This window comes from Anopheles nili, chromosome X, assembly GCF_943737925.1.
Source record: "Anopheles nili chromosome X, idAnoNiliSN_F5_01, whole genome shotgun sequence".
Classification (NCBI taxonomy): domain Eukaryota; kingdom Metazoa; phylum Arthropoda; class Insecta; order Diptera; family Culicidae; genus Anopheles; species Anopheles nili.
The window spans coordinates 3,496,226-3,511,135 of record NC_071293.1 but is presented as its reverse complement, the minus strand read 5'-3'; the positions used below and the strand labels follow the sequence as shown (position 1 = coordinate 3,511,135).

At 43.9% G+C, this 14,910-nt stretch overlaps 3 protein-coding genes across 3 annotated transcripts; 2 read left to right on the top strand and 1 right to left on the bottom strand.

Annotated features, from left to right (window-relative positions):
* The first annotated feature begins 208 nt into the window (after positions 1 to 208).
* On the top strand, positions 209 to 2,176 carry LOC128728462 (cardio acceleratory peptide 2b-like). The gene is made up of 3 exons (XM_053822088.1): positions 209 to 299; positions 1,665 to 1,811; positions 1,881 to 2,176. Exons 1-3 carry the CDS (start codon positions 209 to 211, stop codon positions 2,174 to 2,176), a joined length of 534 nt encoding a protein of 177 aa, XP_053678063.1.
* A 2,023-nt stretch (positions 2,177 to 4,199) lies between these two features.
* LOC128728783 (protein spaetzle) lies at positions 4,200 to 10,203 on the bottom strand. The gene is made up of 5 exons (XM_053822429.1): positions 9,980 to 10,203; positions 5,601 to 5,783; positions 5,334 to 5,526; positions 4,986 to 5,274; positions 4,200 to 4,918 (listed from the first exon to the last, which is right to left on the bottom strand). Exons 1-5 carry the CDS (start codon positions 10,037 to 10,039, stop codon positions 4,717 to 4,719), a joined length of 927 nt encoding a protein of 308 aa, XP_053678404.1. The 5' UTR covers positions 10,040 to 10,203; the 3' UTR covers positions 4,200 to 4,716.
* A 2,182-nt stretch (positions 10,204 to 12,385) lies between these two features.
* On the top strand, positions 12,386 to 14,355 carry LOC128728461 (cardio acceleratory peptide 2b-like). Its single transcript, XM_053822087.1, has 3 exons — positions 12,386 to 12,476; positions 13,844 to 13,990; positions 14,060 to 14,355. Exons 1-3 carry the CDS (start codon positions 12,386 to 12,388, stop codon positions 14,353 to 14,355), a joined length of 534 nt encoding a protein of 177 aa, XP_053678062.1.
* Positions 14,356 to 14,910: the final 555 nt, after the last annotated feature.

The window sequence follows — 14,910 nt, the reverse complement described above, 5'->3', positions numbered from 1 at the left end:
CTCGTAGCATCCACCATTCAACCTTGATCAGCCATCGTGGAGAAATTTGTGACGGTTCCAAAATAGTGACTGTAGTTTGTCTAGTGTCAGTGAGTGCAAGGACAAGCGGATTCTTCCCTTGTGCAGGTGTAACGTCACCGTGCGCTCGTCCTACTCGAGATATTATCGCTGCCTTGCTGAGGAAGTCCACCTACGGCAAGACTTTGAGATGATGGCCAGTTCACAGGTTAAGACACCGTTGTATGTGGTGTTTGCAGTGCTCCTGATAGTCGCCACAGTGCACCTGTGCCACGCGGAAGGTGAGTTTGGACAGAAACTGTCCCTTTTTTAGTCGTCCCTGGCACGAAGACGCCTCTCGAAGATAAGGCGACCTGTTGCAATTTCGAAATCCGCCGGAGCCGTTAACGACTGTTTGCCCAACGTGCCGTTTGGGTCGAGCTCGTGCATTTGAAGTCGGCGAAAATTATGTTTTCGATATCGGATAGAAGAGACTGCGTGGCAGAAATGTAGCGAGAAGGAGTCGTGAGATGATAATAAAAAGAAAACAAGCGCTTACAAATTCAATTACTCGGGAGACACCAGCATGCTTAGGGTGAAGAAAAAAGTGAGTAATGGCCTGGTTCGGCAATATGGCAATATGGGGCAAGAAATATGCAGTAAATGGCGCAAAATATATCCGCTGCATTATCTATACGAATTAAACTTGCCATACGACCTTGATGCCACAAAAAACTAGAACATTGGAAGTAATTCCTATAGAGTAATCGGTTAAATAATGAGCGGTTTGAATATTGAACCAAGATAAGTGATCTTGATTAGTTCTTCAGATCATGCTGAATTTTGAAATGTTTATCGAGTTAGAGGAAAAGGTTGTCTTTTGTAGAACATAGCTTGAAACTGCTTGTTGATCAAAAGTATATGACAAAGTTTACATAAGTATATAAGAATGCTTTACCAAACTTCTGTAATCAAGGTTGAAGAGTAATGCAAATCAGAATTGCTTCATGCAATTATTCTGAAAGGATTTAAAATGTATGAGCTTCATTAGCGCCATTGCGTTATGACCGTGAAGCTTATCTCGAGGAAGAAAAACAAGATTTCAATAGTAAGAGCTATGTGGTATAATATGAGGGAAAAAGCAAAGAAAAGCAAAACAACAATAATCCTGCCGTGGTCTCGATCACCCGCTCCGGACAAAGTAGCTCCAGGAAATGCATCACCAGAGGCATGCAGATTAGCAATACTTCAGAAAAGAGGAAATACGAATTGTGATGTAGGGTGTGGAATTGAAGAGAAGAACATCGGGCGAGCTAATAATGCCTGCTGGATGGTAGATGAAAAATGTCCAAAGCATGGCCGTGGGCAGTGCTGGATATGAAATGGAGATTTGCGGCCAAGAGAGTAGTCGAAGAGAATGTCCGAACGAACCGTAGGTGTGACGAACATTGCCGCAAGGGTCGCAAAAGGGACAACAGTGCGAGCGAGAGTGTAATGTCGTTATCAATTATCATTTCCCAGCAAAACAATCGCCGATAGCGAGGACTTGAACGAGTCCGAGTTTAAAGTTAGCTTCGTACGTGGTGGGATCAAATCCGCCATCTTTCTCGGTGGAGTACAGGGCGAGTAACTGAGCACGTTGTTTGTCTTTTGCTCTTTTCCAACAGCCGAATTCGAGTCAGGAGCGCGCGTCAGTAAGCGAGGCCCCACCGTCGGTCTGTTTGCTTTTCCACGTGTCGGTCGTAGTGATCCGGAGATGAGCCTGGACTGGGAATCTTCGGCCATGATGCCACTCGAATCAGCGGATGACTATGGTAGAGTATTCTGGTTTGGTTTCTGGATCATATAGCTTCACGCCATGTTTTTACGTGTTCATTTCTCAGATGACTATCAGATGAAGGAAGTGAAGCGCCAAGGTTTGGTTCCATTCCCACGAGTGGGCCGCTCGGGTAAGTCAGACCTGGCAGTGGCCGCAGCCCGTTACTGGCAAGCAGCTCGCTCTCTCCAGCAACAGCAACAGCAGCAGATGTTAACACCTCAGGGAGTCGTGAAGCGTGCAGGCGGATCTGGGGCCAACAGTGGTATGTGGTTTGGGCCACGGTTGGGAAAACGAAGCCGTTTTGGTGTAGGACCGACTGGTGGCAGTGGCGAGCAGCTGGTGAAAGGTGAACAGTTGTAATCTGGATGTATTCTCGGGTGTCAGCACGTCGTCCCATGCGTTCCTCATTACAGCGAAGCCCCAAGCAGGCTATATGCCATTCGTTCTGTGTTATCTCAAGTTAATCGTGATGTGACTCCAACATGTTGCCCACCTTTCGTAAAACAGATTCAAAGGACATCCTTGCTCGTCGCCTTCCTGATCCCTAGCACTGGCAAAGATTGAATTATTTGGAAGAAGGAATGCACATATTGCACGCATAAATTGGCAGCCTCCCTTGACAAATCTATGTGACATGTTTGCTTTGAAATATGATTTTCGTAAGATATTCTGAAGGTGCATGTTTCTTCCAGAGCATGCAATTCCCGACTCAACATCCCGATAGTGTTGTTTGTATGGATGTATGGAGATCGTTTTTGATGTACAAGATCGTTTGATGTACAGGTGGACGTTCACTGTGTTGATTGTTGTTGGGTTCAATTATCCAAGAAGTTCTGTTAATAGTTTCGAATTGATTTTGTATTGTTTCCTGGGTTTTCCACTCGCTGGTGTACTTTTTTTCCTTAGGACTGGAGGTGTACTCACCACGTCTGGGTCGTTCGTTCGTTCCGAATTTCTTGCTTGATCTACGAGATGAACGGACTAGTTTGGTTCATCCTGATATGATCCAGTACTAAGTCGGTATTCTGTCCAGCTCATCATTCATGGACGCCGCCTGGGTTTACGTGAAAAGCATCGAAGGCTGGAGGCAGCTTTAGATTCGGGAGATGCTTCTGGTTCCATCAGCTGCCTGAGCTTTTCCGTAATCCTTACATCGTCCAGGGCTCACCTATCGTTGAGAAGTCGTGATAGCGGTCATGGTTGTTGGAATCGATGCCGTGCTTGGGTATATGGAGGCAAAGTTAATCAATGTCAATAATCGATACCCTCTACCAATCGCGCTCCCTCAGCACCTTTGCACGTATTTGTTATAATAGGCTGCGTAATGTATAAATGATTCCGCGATAAAATAGCTCTAACTATAACATGGAACTAACCACATTAGCAGAATGCAAGCAACAGACGTTAAAGAAAACGACTACCAAAAATCAATAAAAACAAATGAAAAGTTCTTCAAAGAAACAAGCTGTTGTAAATAAAACAAACAATACTCTTTGCAATTTAAATTGAATTATCACGCTTTCAAAATCGCCATGGGTAGCGCTTGAGAAAACGGCTAGAGCTCAATGACGGCTGCTTATTAGATATAAGAGATTCTCATTACTTAAAACTCTATAGAACTATTCTAGCGCTATGGAGCTTTTTTGCTTACACCATATGAATTTGTATCTTGTTTAGAATTTTGCGCTCAAGTGATTGTGGATGCGATAAAGAGAACATCGTGTTGATTGCAACACCAGCTATTTTATGGTGAGATATTGATGTTTAAGAAAGAAGGTCATGGTGTAAGAACCAGGACACAACTGACAGCATGATGGAAAGAAAGAAAGAGTCCTTACTGCAAGCTTTCTCTCATTTTCCCATTTTGAATATGCCGTCATGCGCAGTTCATTCGGTTTGAAATCGGCTTCCAATCGTGTATGCAACCGTTTTCCCTCTCTGTAAGGCCTTTTTCTGAAATACTGAAGATAATATCTTCATACAAGTTAATCAAAAGAACGCTGTGACAATTAATAATTTTGAGAGAAATCGTTAAAATAGTACTTCAGGAAAAAGTTATACAAAAGTTATCAAGTCTTTCAGATGTATTCTCCCTTTCAGATGTAATTTGCCTAGCCGTATATCTGACTGAACTTATCTACACTCTTGCTCGGTTTTGCTTTCAAATTGTGTGTCTATCTCATTTCATGCATGTAGCATGATACGCATAATACAGGTGATTCAATAGCTCAAATGTAACAGTGGAGCTCCATAAATAGTTATGCAACAGGTGATATGGCCTGCATGCGATTTTCAATAAGCTATTATCTCAGGAAATCGTTTCGGAACATAGATATCACAATTCAAACACCTATACCGTAGACAAGAATAAGTTTACTGTATTTTTGGCTTGCAATAACATCCTAGGGTCACAAAAACGCATTCTCTAACACACCGTGTGAGTTGGTACTTGATTTTCTCAATGCCAATCATTGAATGTCGGGAAAATATGTCCTGTAGGGGTTTCGTTGCCTAACATTAAGCTTCCGAAAGAGCACCATCGAGCAGCTAAAGCATTGTGCGAGTTCATCAACAAAATTAAGCATAGAAGCGAGTGAGCACACAGTTTTTCGAAATCGTTAAGCCCATGCTGGGTATGCATGTTTGTTACTGATTAATCACTAATTGGGCATAAGTATGGAGTAGGTTGTACCGCAACAGGCTTAATAATCGAAAGTACGTCCTCCAGTAAAGATGTCTGTACTTGTGGTAGCGATGGGATTCGCATGTGACAAACAGGCTTAGAACTAGCATTGACGCTAACGATTCGTATGACTCGATTACGGCCACTAACTGGGAAGTGCACGGAGGCATATATGGCATATACGTAAGGTCTAACCGGCGCAAAAAAGGGTAAACGCTCATGGTCCAGATCTAGAGCTCAGTGCACTCTTTGGCACGTGCCTGCATTTACAACAGGAGGGAAACCGGAGTGCTTTGCGCTCGAACTTCGACTGGTCCGTTGCCGGCACAACGTACATATACTGGTATTGGTACACCTGTTCGCACACCAGCGCGCTGTTTGCATCAGTAGTCGCGTTGCTGCAGGGTGCATTCGTGTTACTGAAAACGTAAAGAAAATGCGCTTTCGACATGTGTTTTCATTGAATTTTGAGCTTATGGTACTTACACGCATGTTTCGAAGACGATATTCTGGAAGTGGCCAGCAATATTTACGATAATCGCCTTTTCTGAGGCATGATAGGTTGGGTACTCATCTGATCGGACCGATTTGCATACAAAATCATCAGGTTCACTATCATCAATGCGTGTAACTAGAGTCGAGATTTTCACGTCTGGCTCAAACACATCTTGGTACAAATTCTTCTTTTCATTCAGGATCTTCAGGATCGCTTCAAATGGATATCCTTCAGGATACGAGCCCGGTTGGAAATTTAAGGGATCATTTTCAGTCGAAGCTGTAAAAAATAAAAATGAGTTAGTTAAAAGAAATTACACGGAAGAGAAAACCACCAACCTCTTAATACAAGTATTTCGTCTTGTTTTGCTGATGTCGAAACGACGTGCTCATACGGCGTGTGTTTAGTTGTGGGCTGCAGCGTAGTGTTACCGAACACTGGTTCAAGCTTTCCTGATGGGTTTCGCATCACTGAAAGTATTGCATACTGCTCATTCTTTCCGATTGGTTGTTTTCTTTTTGATACTAAACTCTGTACAAAAATAAATAAATAAAACGAAGCTCAATCCTACAATCCTATATTATAAACATCGATCGTGCACTTACATCGCGAACAACAAGCTCCGAAGGAGAAGGTTCGATTTGATCGCCAAGTGGATCGTTTGTTGTCGATGGTGCTTTAAAATCCTTTCGATAAATGCGTTGGATGTTTGCATTAAGGTCTTCTTCTGATGTTAGCTGGTGTATGGAACGATTTCGAATCAATGGACCAAATGACTGCGAAGTAGCCTAACGTAATAACGGAGACTAAATTAGTTTGATTATTGTCTCGATTGTTACGAAACCTTTGAAACAAATTTCGACACTCTAAAGAAGTATGTTGAATCAAAAATCATTCGTCGTAATCATTCTAGCAATGGTGAAGTTGCTCAAGGATATAAATACAATCTTTATCGCAGTGCGACTTATTGGTTCTCTTTTTAAGAATGTACAGTTGGGTCAAAAAAACGTTCAAGTTTAGTATCAGTTACACCCAGGTGAAATAGTGTTCGAGCTATTGTTTGCTTTCCCCAACATTCAGAACAACCAGCATCGCTTCGGGACTTTCTTGCAGTAGGAAGTTTTACAATCTCTGTTTACAATCTGGAGCGTCGCGACGATCGTCTGGAGCGTCATTAGGAAGCCATTAGTTTGTTTAGTGGCAGTCATTAATGAAAGCCAACTCACAAATACCTGCTAGGTGTAGTTTTTGAGCGTCTGTTTGTTTGCATGGCACATACAGTTTAACGGGAAAGAATGGAAGCATTGGCTACAAGTTCCCAAGTTGGTTTAATTGAAAGTTGTATCTGCTGAGAAATCTATTCACTCCCTTGGTTGTTCTGCCAAACTGGCAAAATTTAGCACATATTTCAAACGTAGATGATATCAAATAACACTGAATTTATTGTTCATTTGCTTGTAAAGGAGCAATAATATTGTTTGTTACATTATATAATTGTTATCCGAAACCGTAAATTGAATAGAAGCTGTTGAAGATATTACTTATAAAGCAGTCATGAATGCACCCGATAGAGCACTTATGGAGATAACGTGTATTTTTTTTGACCGTGCTCACGATGTATAAGCTGAAAATCTATTAAAAAGCCTGTTATTGCGCTTTTTATTAATGGAATGTGATTCATGCATTTCCAGCTGTCTGATGTGCATAAAAGCGCACATTGAGAATTGTAGCGAAATGTACCCTACATAATAAAACTAACTCCACTCTCAACTCGCATGTCCTACCAGCCAGAATGTCGTGTATCCACACTCCACACGTACCGAGCCTTTTCGTAGCATCCGTGGGTATCCTTTTTACAAGCCGATGCTTTCGTTTTTATCGAGGTGAGCTTTCCTCATCGAATAAACGGTCTGGAAATTACCGACACGGTCAGTGGTTTTTACGACTGTTGACGAGAGAGATGGAATTTTCAGCTCTGCTCTTTTGCCACCCTTCCGACCCTGAGGTAGGTCACGTCAGTGATGGTCGTAAATTTGATTGCGGTCAGCTGTTACGATGCCGATGCACCACGCTCAATATCCATCACAGCTGTGTGCTAGGGAGAAGTTAACCGGTAAGTGCATCTTTCTGAACAGCCATAATATTCCCGTAGCTTCTTTTGCATACCAACGCTGCATTGTTTTTCGTTGCTTTCGATTTTTGGTGACGGTAAGGATGTTTATGCAAACAAGATTCCGAATTAGCCTAATCGCTTGCGTTGTGGGGTTCGCAGTAAAGCTTAAAGCTGGTAGCAGGAAGACAAAAGCGCTTGCAGGCTACGTTTGAAAAGTCAGGAATTCGTACGGCTAAGGGACTAGGAAAAATCCTTCCAAGAACACCAACAAACCTGGCCAATACACTTACAGGCATTCCGGGAATTAGAATGTTTGTAGCCAAAAATATGTAGACTACGGGTTTTGTATGCTGCATAAATATCTCAAATGTGTCAATACAAATAAAACCCGGTATTCAGTAAGCTTCAGACTTTTAAGACATTTTAGATTTAAAGCAGGCGTCTAAGGAATATGATAAATTCAATGTTTGGTTCGTCGCGTATGCATTGCTGCCTGTAGACTTTAACTTTAAAACATTTTAGGCATTTTAACGATGGAAGCCTGTCTTCGATCGCATACTGTGAATGTGATTCGTTGTCAGGTACGCCAGAGTACACCAACCCCGTGCCAAGAGAGGGTTTGCTCACGCATCACGAAACTCTCGTATGCTGGAATTTCCCAAGTGCGCTTTCCCCCATGCCTGCAGTACCCCTAATCGACGCGTGACGAGGCTACTGGGGCGGAAACATCACGTTTTTCCGTTGTCTGATATGCGTCTATCTATAAAACAATAGTCTGCGCCCGGTTCGTCAACATTTTGCACTCATCAAAGTGATGATTCACGCGTGCGGTTGCGATTCTCTAGCTCGTTATTATTCTACGGCACGGTACGTTTTCCTGCTTCTTTTTGGCCCACGGCCGACGGCTATGTTGCTGGGGTTTGCGGCTAAGCTTGGCTGAGGGCAGCGGTTGACCATACGAATCGTCTGAATTTTGAATACGATTTTAGTTCGTGACCGGTTGCCATTTCTGATCGCCTTCCTTCCGCTTGCGCGATACTTTTATTGCGTGCTTTGAAGGATGTCTTACTAACGACAGAAGAGGTGTAAATAACCATCATTTTTTCGTTTTAGTTTGGTTCTATCCTTATGAAAGGAGGCTGCGAGAAGTATCAGAGCCTTACGGTTTCGACAATTAATTTCTAATTATGAGCAATCAGCGAATATACGCTGGCCGAGAAGGCCAAGACAATATCTTCAGAGTCGTATACATGTGTCATAATATATGCACCGAATATGTACTGAAGGTTCAGAACTTAAAGCGCTGCATTAAAGTGCATTATAGTATGGAGATTAGAGGCTATTTGACATGCATTATTGATAACTTAAATGAGAGCTATAAAGAAATGAAATGTTTTATGTTTCTCCATAGTAAAAGAATTACGGAGAACGTCAGAAATATCATTAAATGAAAGGGTAAAATGGAACGAAAAAACGTTCCACTTGAGCTCAGGTTCCGTTACGCAATGATGCATATTGGCTTATCATCTAAAATACCAATACAGTGAAGCTAAAAATAAAGCTGCCCGTATTATATCATCGTTACTAGGAATGCAATCACTACCAGGAATGCAATCTCTACCAGGATTGCAGTACATTTAGAGTGGCTATAAGTTTAAATGTTAAGATCGCTCGTTTAGATAGTTTTGCTTCAGAACGTGACGAAAGTTTGCGTTTAGATTTCTACATCTAGAGCTTTGCTTCAAACATCGCAATATATATTCACAGCGATGCAGCATGTTTTCAGGAAACCGCGTGACGGAAGCAATAGCAGGTTTTCTTTCGCTACCATGCGGGTAAAAACAAGCTTTTGCAGCAACAATTGCATCACAAGGTGGTGCACTTAGCATCAACCGTTTCCCGTTGGCCTTGTAAGCGTCTGGGATGGCTCGCCAATCGGGCAGAGCGATCGAGGGTGCGACAGGTGAATGGAAATGGAGAAGTTTTGAACGTGAGACAGGGCGCTTTGGGACTTTCCTAACCGTCTCACTGGATATTTACGCACGCATACACGTGTGCAGCTGAAACCGGGAAGAGATCGTGGGAACCGGTTGCTGCAAGCTGTCGATGAGTTCTGGCGATCGCGATCTGCGGATGCGTAGCGGAACAGCTGAGTGAGTGGCAAGAGTTTGGAAAGCACGCCGCGTCATCGGGGCTATCGTGCCAGCTGTCGGTTTTGTGCCAGACAGAGCGCACATCAGCCTGGTGCCGAATATTTCGCTCAGTTTGCGCTCATAAGCATCAACGGTGAGTGATCGACTGCACGATCGTTTGAGAACACTTGCTCTGTGGAAGCTGCTCTTCGGCAGGTGCCAGAGCGAGAAGGAACCAGCGAGTGCGAGGAGCTTAGAGATGCAGAGTGGCGCGTAATATCAGTTCCTGGATCTTATATTCACTTGTGACAACAAACAATGCTTGCAATGGTTGGGAAAGCTCACTAACAGTAGTATGCACGAGCTACCTGTCATAGCCTGTGTGACGTCATGTAGGTGATCGGTCAAGGCGTCTAGTGCACTTTGCCAAGCGAACCGGTCAAATTCGAGGCTGGTTTGAGACACCTTCAACGCATTACCTAATGACGTCCATGGTGAGCCGTTGAACACCTTTATGGAGTCTCACTTTCTCACACCACAACACCGATCTCGCTTGCGCGCGTGGCGCGCATAATTTTGCTGTCTCTTTCGCAAACTACGGCACCTGGTAAATAAAAAAAAACTCGATCGTCGAACCGTTCCCACTTCTGAAGGTTCATGTAATCGATAACCCCAAACACACGTACACGATCGCTCGCGCACACATACACACACATACACACACTCAAACCACACATACCGAGACGAGCTGGAGCGTAAACAGGATAATTAGGCCGTAACATCCGTGGCATGGAGCCATCCTGGTGGTGTTTGCTAGAGACTAGAACCGTTTGATATGTTGATTGTTGAGCCTGCGACGGGATATTCGACGGGAGGTGCGTTTTTTTTTTCGGACACTGAATGTGAACACTCCACTGACCTTCAACCCGAGCTGTCGGCTTATGCCAGCAGTATCGCGCACTTTCGCCGCCACACGGCAACAGGAAGAGATCGTATGCTGAGGTCCGCGAATGCGTGAGATCGCGCGAGAGTCAGCTCGGATCGATCGCGAGCGAGAAACGGCTTCTGTAGTAGGTGAGAGGCCCACGTGAGTGAACGGGACGGCGAACGCGTCGTTTTAGTGCGCTGAAATGGTTAACGTATCTACCGCGATCGCGAGAGCTACACTGACGAGCCGTACTCAGTAGATGGTGTTTTTGCTTGCAAGCTTGGAGAAACTGAGCACTCCGGGGCTACTACTAGTATCAACGAATAAATGGAGCGAAGCAAAATTGTTGCGTATTACATTTTATATCAAACGTCGCTAGGTGATGGCAATTCCAGAGCTGGCAAAACCAAGAGTCTTACTAACTGTAGACGGAGAATTTGTTTGGGTTTAAATACAAAAATCCATCACTGGTAGCGAGAAATGTCATTTTAATATTTAAAATCCACACACTAAAGTTGAAAACTTTATTGTCTACCTAATAGTGGCGCTCTCCGAGAGTGATCCGTTGTAATTGATTCGCTCTGGGAGAGGAATGAATTGGATTCAAACGCATGGAGCTGTTAAGCGATGCATTTCTCTCTTTTTTTTCTCTATATCAGGTGCCCCACTCAGAATTGTGAACGGCATAGCTAGATCATATTTAAATTGATCGGTCTATAGCTACAGCCCTCCGGCTTTATCCCCCATAATTTCCAATTGATTATATCTATAGTTGAGCTTATTAATCGCCTCGGAGGCTGTAACTGAGCAAGCAGTACATCAGCATCGAAATGGTCGTTACATGCACCAGCCGTAAAATCATTCCCGGATTCGAAGTCGTTAAAATGACTAATCCGCCATATACATGTCGTTAAATGTTTTATCGTCAATTCTAACTCCTCCGGAAGTTGATCACCATGAATACCATAGTTGAAAACAATGATTAACTGATGAGAGGGAAGTTGATAAGCTAAGCAATTTGCATGAAAGTCTTTCTTCGATTTACAACGCTACTAAATGAATGTTCACATGTTATCAAACATATTAGTTTACAAATCTTGAGGAGTTACTCATTCTCTGTTGAAATAGACATGCACATAAATGATTATAGTCGTTCAACTTGTTTTGAATTCCAGGAGTCACAGTGGCTGGGTGTTTGGAATGCTCTGTAGATGAAAAAAACGCGAAAGTCTAAGACACCAGATAAAAATAAATCGTCTTGAATTTATCTCAATTTGCTTACCCAGCATAATGAAAAAGTGTGCCAGCAGTAGTGAACGGTGTCAAAAGAAATGTGAGGGTATGATTTGTACTTTCATTGATTTAAAATCAATATCTTAGACTCTGCGATGCATCTGTGAGGAAAAGGACTCCGAGGGCAGGGATGTTCCTGAGAAAAGCGCAAGGATGGGAGATTCGGGGTGAGATGGAACTAATGAAACAATCATTACCGTGTCGAACACCTATAAAACATGGCTTCCAGTCGGGCACGGAACGATTATCAGCTTTCAAAGCCTTGTGCTTAAGGACGGCAAATGATAGTTGGGAAGATGAGAAGAAAAAGAAGCTGCTGTTTGAGCTAATGAATCAGCAGGACGTGAGTCTGTAAAGAGCCAAACTTTTTCGCACGTCACCTGTTGGCTCGTTGCTGTTACCGTGAAACTCTTCCTCTGATGTCCTCGAAGGATATGCATTTCCACACGGTGGGTTGATGCGTGTGGATGATTGAGATTGAGAGAAGAAGCGACTGCGAGAGAGACCGGTGGAAGTCGGGCGTTGGACAATGATACCCAGCAAGGATGCCCAACCGTCCGCAAGGACATGCGCTCAACCGTCCAGCATCGAGCCGTCCGAGAACGCTGGCCTGCTTCAATTCAGGACTCAGTATGCAAGTCGCTCAGACGGCTATAAAAGACGCCTGGTCAGCCGGATATTCGACACAACATTGGTCGCAGCCGAAGAGTGATCTGCTCGTAGCATCCACCATTCAACCTTGATCAGCCATCGTGGAGAAATTTGTGACGGTTCCAAAATAGTGACTGTAGTTTGTCTAGTGTCAGTGAGTGCAAGGACAAGCGGATTCTTCCCTTGTGCAGGTGTAACGTCACCGTACGCTCGTCCTACTCGAGATATTATCGCTGCCTTGCTGAGGAAGTCCACCGACGGCAAGACTTTGAGATGATGGCCAGTTCACAGGTTAAGACACCGTTGTATGTGGTGTTTGCGATGCTCCTGATAGTCGCCACAGTGCACCTGTGCCACGCGGAAGGTGAGTTTGGACAGAAACTGTCCCTTTTTCAGTCGTCCCTGGCACGAAGACGCCTCTCGAAGATAAGGCGACCTGTTGCAATTTCGAAATCCGCCGGAGCCGTTAACGACTGTTTGCCCAACGTGCCGTTTGGGTTGAGCTCGTGCATTTAAAGTCGGCGAAAATTATGTTTTCGATATCGGATAGAAGAGACAGCGTGGCAGAAATGTAGCGAGAAGGAGCCGTGAGATGATAATAAAAAGAAAACAAGCGCTTACAAATTCAATTACTCGGGAGACACCAGCATGCTTAGGGTGAAGAAAAAAAGTGAGTAATAGCCTGGTTCGGCAATATGGCGATATGGGGCAAGAAATATGCAGTAAATGGCGCAAAAATATATCCGCTGTATCATCTATACGAATTAAACTTGCCATACGACCTTGATGCCACAAAAAACTAGAACATTGGAAGTAATTCCTATAGAGTAAACGGTTAAATAATGAGTGGTTTGAATATTGAACCAAGATAAGTGATCTTGATTAGTTCTTTAGATCATGCTGAATTTTGAAATGTTTATCGAGTTACAGGAAAAGGTTGTGTTTTGTAGAACATATCTTGAAACTGCTTTTTGATCAAAAGTATATGAAAAAGAGTACACAAGTATATAAGAAGGTTTTATTAAACTTCTGTTATCAAAATTGAAGAGTAATGCAAATCAGAATTGCTCCATGCTATCATTCTGAAAAGATTCCCATTGTATGAGCTTCATTAGCGCCATTGCGTTATGACCGTGAAGCTTATCTCGACGAAGAAAGAGAAGATTTTAATAGTAAGAGCTATGTGGTATAATATGAGGGAAAAAGCAAAGAAAAGCAAAACAACAATAATCCTGCCATGGTCTCGATCACCCGGTCCGGACAAAGTAGCTCCAGGAAGTGCATCACCAGAGGCATGCAGATTAGCAATACTTCAGAAAAGAGGAAATACGAATTGTGATGTAGGGTGCGGAATTGAAGAGAAGAACATCGGGCGAGCTAATAATGCCTGCTGGATGGTAGATGAAAAATGTCCAAAGCATGGCCGTGGGCAGTACTGGATATGAAATGGAGATTTGCGGCCAAGAGAGTATTCGAAGAGAATGTCCGGAGGAACCGTAGGTGTGACGAACATTGCCGCAAGGGTCGCAAAAGGGACAACAGTGCGAGCGAGAGTGTAATGTCGTTATCAATTATCATTTCCCAGCAAAACAATCGCCGATAGCGAGGACTTGAACGAGTCCGAGTTTAAAGTTAGCTTCGTACGTGGTGGGATCAAATCCGCCATCTTTCTCGGCGGAGTACAGGGCAAGTAACTGAGCACGTTGTTTGTCTTTTGCTCTTTTCCAACAGCCGAATTCGAGTCAGGAGCGCGCGTCAGTAAGCGAGGCCCCACCGTCGGTCTGTTTGCTTTTCCACGTGTCGGTCGTAGTGATCCGGAGATGAGCCTGGACTGGGAATCTTCGGCCATGATGCCACTCGATGCAGCGGATGACTATGGTAGAGTATTCTGGATTGATTTCTGGATCATATAGCTTCACGCCATGTTTTTACGTGTCCATTTCTCAGATGACTATCAGATGAAGGAAGTGAAGCGCCAAGGTTTGGTTCCATTCCCACGAGTGGGCCGCTCGGGTAAGTCAGACCTGGCAGTGGCCGCAGCCCGTTACTGGCAAGCAGCTCGCTCTCTCCAGCAACAGCAACAGCAGCAGATGTTAACACCTCAGGGAGTCGTGAAGCGTGCAGGCGGATCTGGGGCCAACAGTGGTATGTGGTTTGGGCCACGGTTGGGAAAACGAAGCCGTTTTGGTGTAGGACCGACTGGTGGCAGTGGCGAGCAGCTGGTGAAAGGTGAACAGTTGTAATCTGGATGTATTCTCGGGTGTCAGCACGTCGTCCCATGCGTTCCTCATTACAGCGAAGCCCCAAGCAGGCTATATGCCATTCGTTCTGTGTTATCTCAAGTTAATCGTGATGTGACTCCAACATGTTGCCCACCTTTCGCAAAACAGATTCAAAGGACATCCTTGCTCGTCGCCTTCCTGATCCCTAGCACTGGCAAAGATTGAATTATTTGGAAGAAGGAATGCACATATTGCACGCATAAATTGGCAGCCTCCCTTGACAAATCTATGTGACATGTTTGCTTTGAAATATGATTTTCGTAAGATATTCTGAAGGTGCATGTTTCTTCCAGAGCATGCGATTCCCGACTCAACATCCCGATAGTGTTGTTTGTATGGATGTATGGAGATCGTTTTTGATGTACAAGATCGTTTGATGTACAGGTGGACGTTCACTGTGTTGATTGTTGTTGGGTTCTATTATCCAAGAAGTTCTGTTAATAGTTTCGAATTGATTTTGTATTGTGCCTTGGGTTTTCCACTCGGTGGTGTACTTTTTTTCCTTAGGACTGGAGG

Excerpts from the sequence above, each read along its gene's own strand:
- LOC128728783 (XM_053822429.1), bottom strand. The coding sequence starts at position 10,039 with ATGGCTCCATGCCACGGATGTTACGGCCTAATTATCCTGTTTACGCTC. Across the intron at positions 5,275-5,333 it reads CGAAATACTTGTATTAAGAG|CTTCGACTGAAAATGATCCC; the intron begins GTTGGTGGTTTT and ends TATTTTTTACAG. Across the intron at positions 4,919-4,985 it reads ATCGTCTTCGAAACATGCGT|TAACACGAATGCACCCTGCA; the intron begins GTAAGTACCATA and ends TTACGTTTTCAG.
- LOC128728461 (XM_053822087.1), top strand. The coding sequence starts at position 12,386 with ATGATGGCCAGTTCACAGGTTAAGACACCGTTGTATGTGGTGTTTGCG. Across the intron at positions 12,477-13,843 it reads GCACCTGTGCCACGCGGAAG|CCGAATTCGAGTCAGGAGCG; the intron begins GTGAGTTTGGAC and ends CTTTTCCAACAG. Across the intron at positions 13,991-14,059 it reads CGATGCAGCGGATGACTATG|ATGACTATCAGATGAAGGAA; the intron begins GTAGAGTATTCT and ends TCCATTTCTCAG.
- LOC128728462 (XM_053822088.1), top strand. The coding sequence starts at position 209 with ATGATGGCCAGTTCACAGGTTAAGACACCGTTGTATGTGGTGTTTGCA. Across the intron at positions 300-1,664 it reads GCACCTGTGCCACGCGGAAG|CCGAATTCGAGTCAGGAGCG; the intron begins GTGAGTTTGGAC and ends CTTTTCCAACAG. Across the intron at positions 1,812-1,880 it reads CGAATCAGCGGATGACTATG|ATGACTATCAGATGAAGGAA; the intron begins GTAGAGTATTCT and ends TTCATTTCTCAG.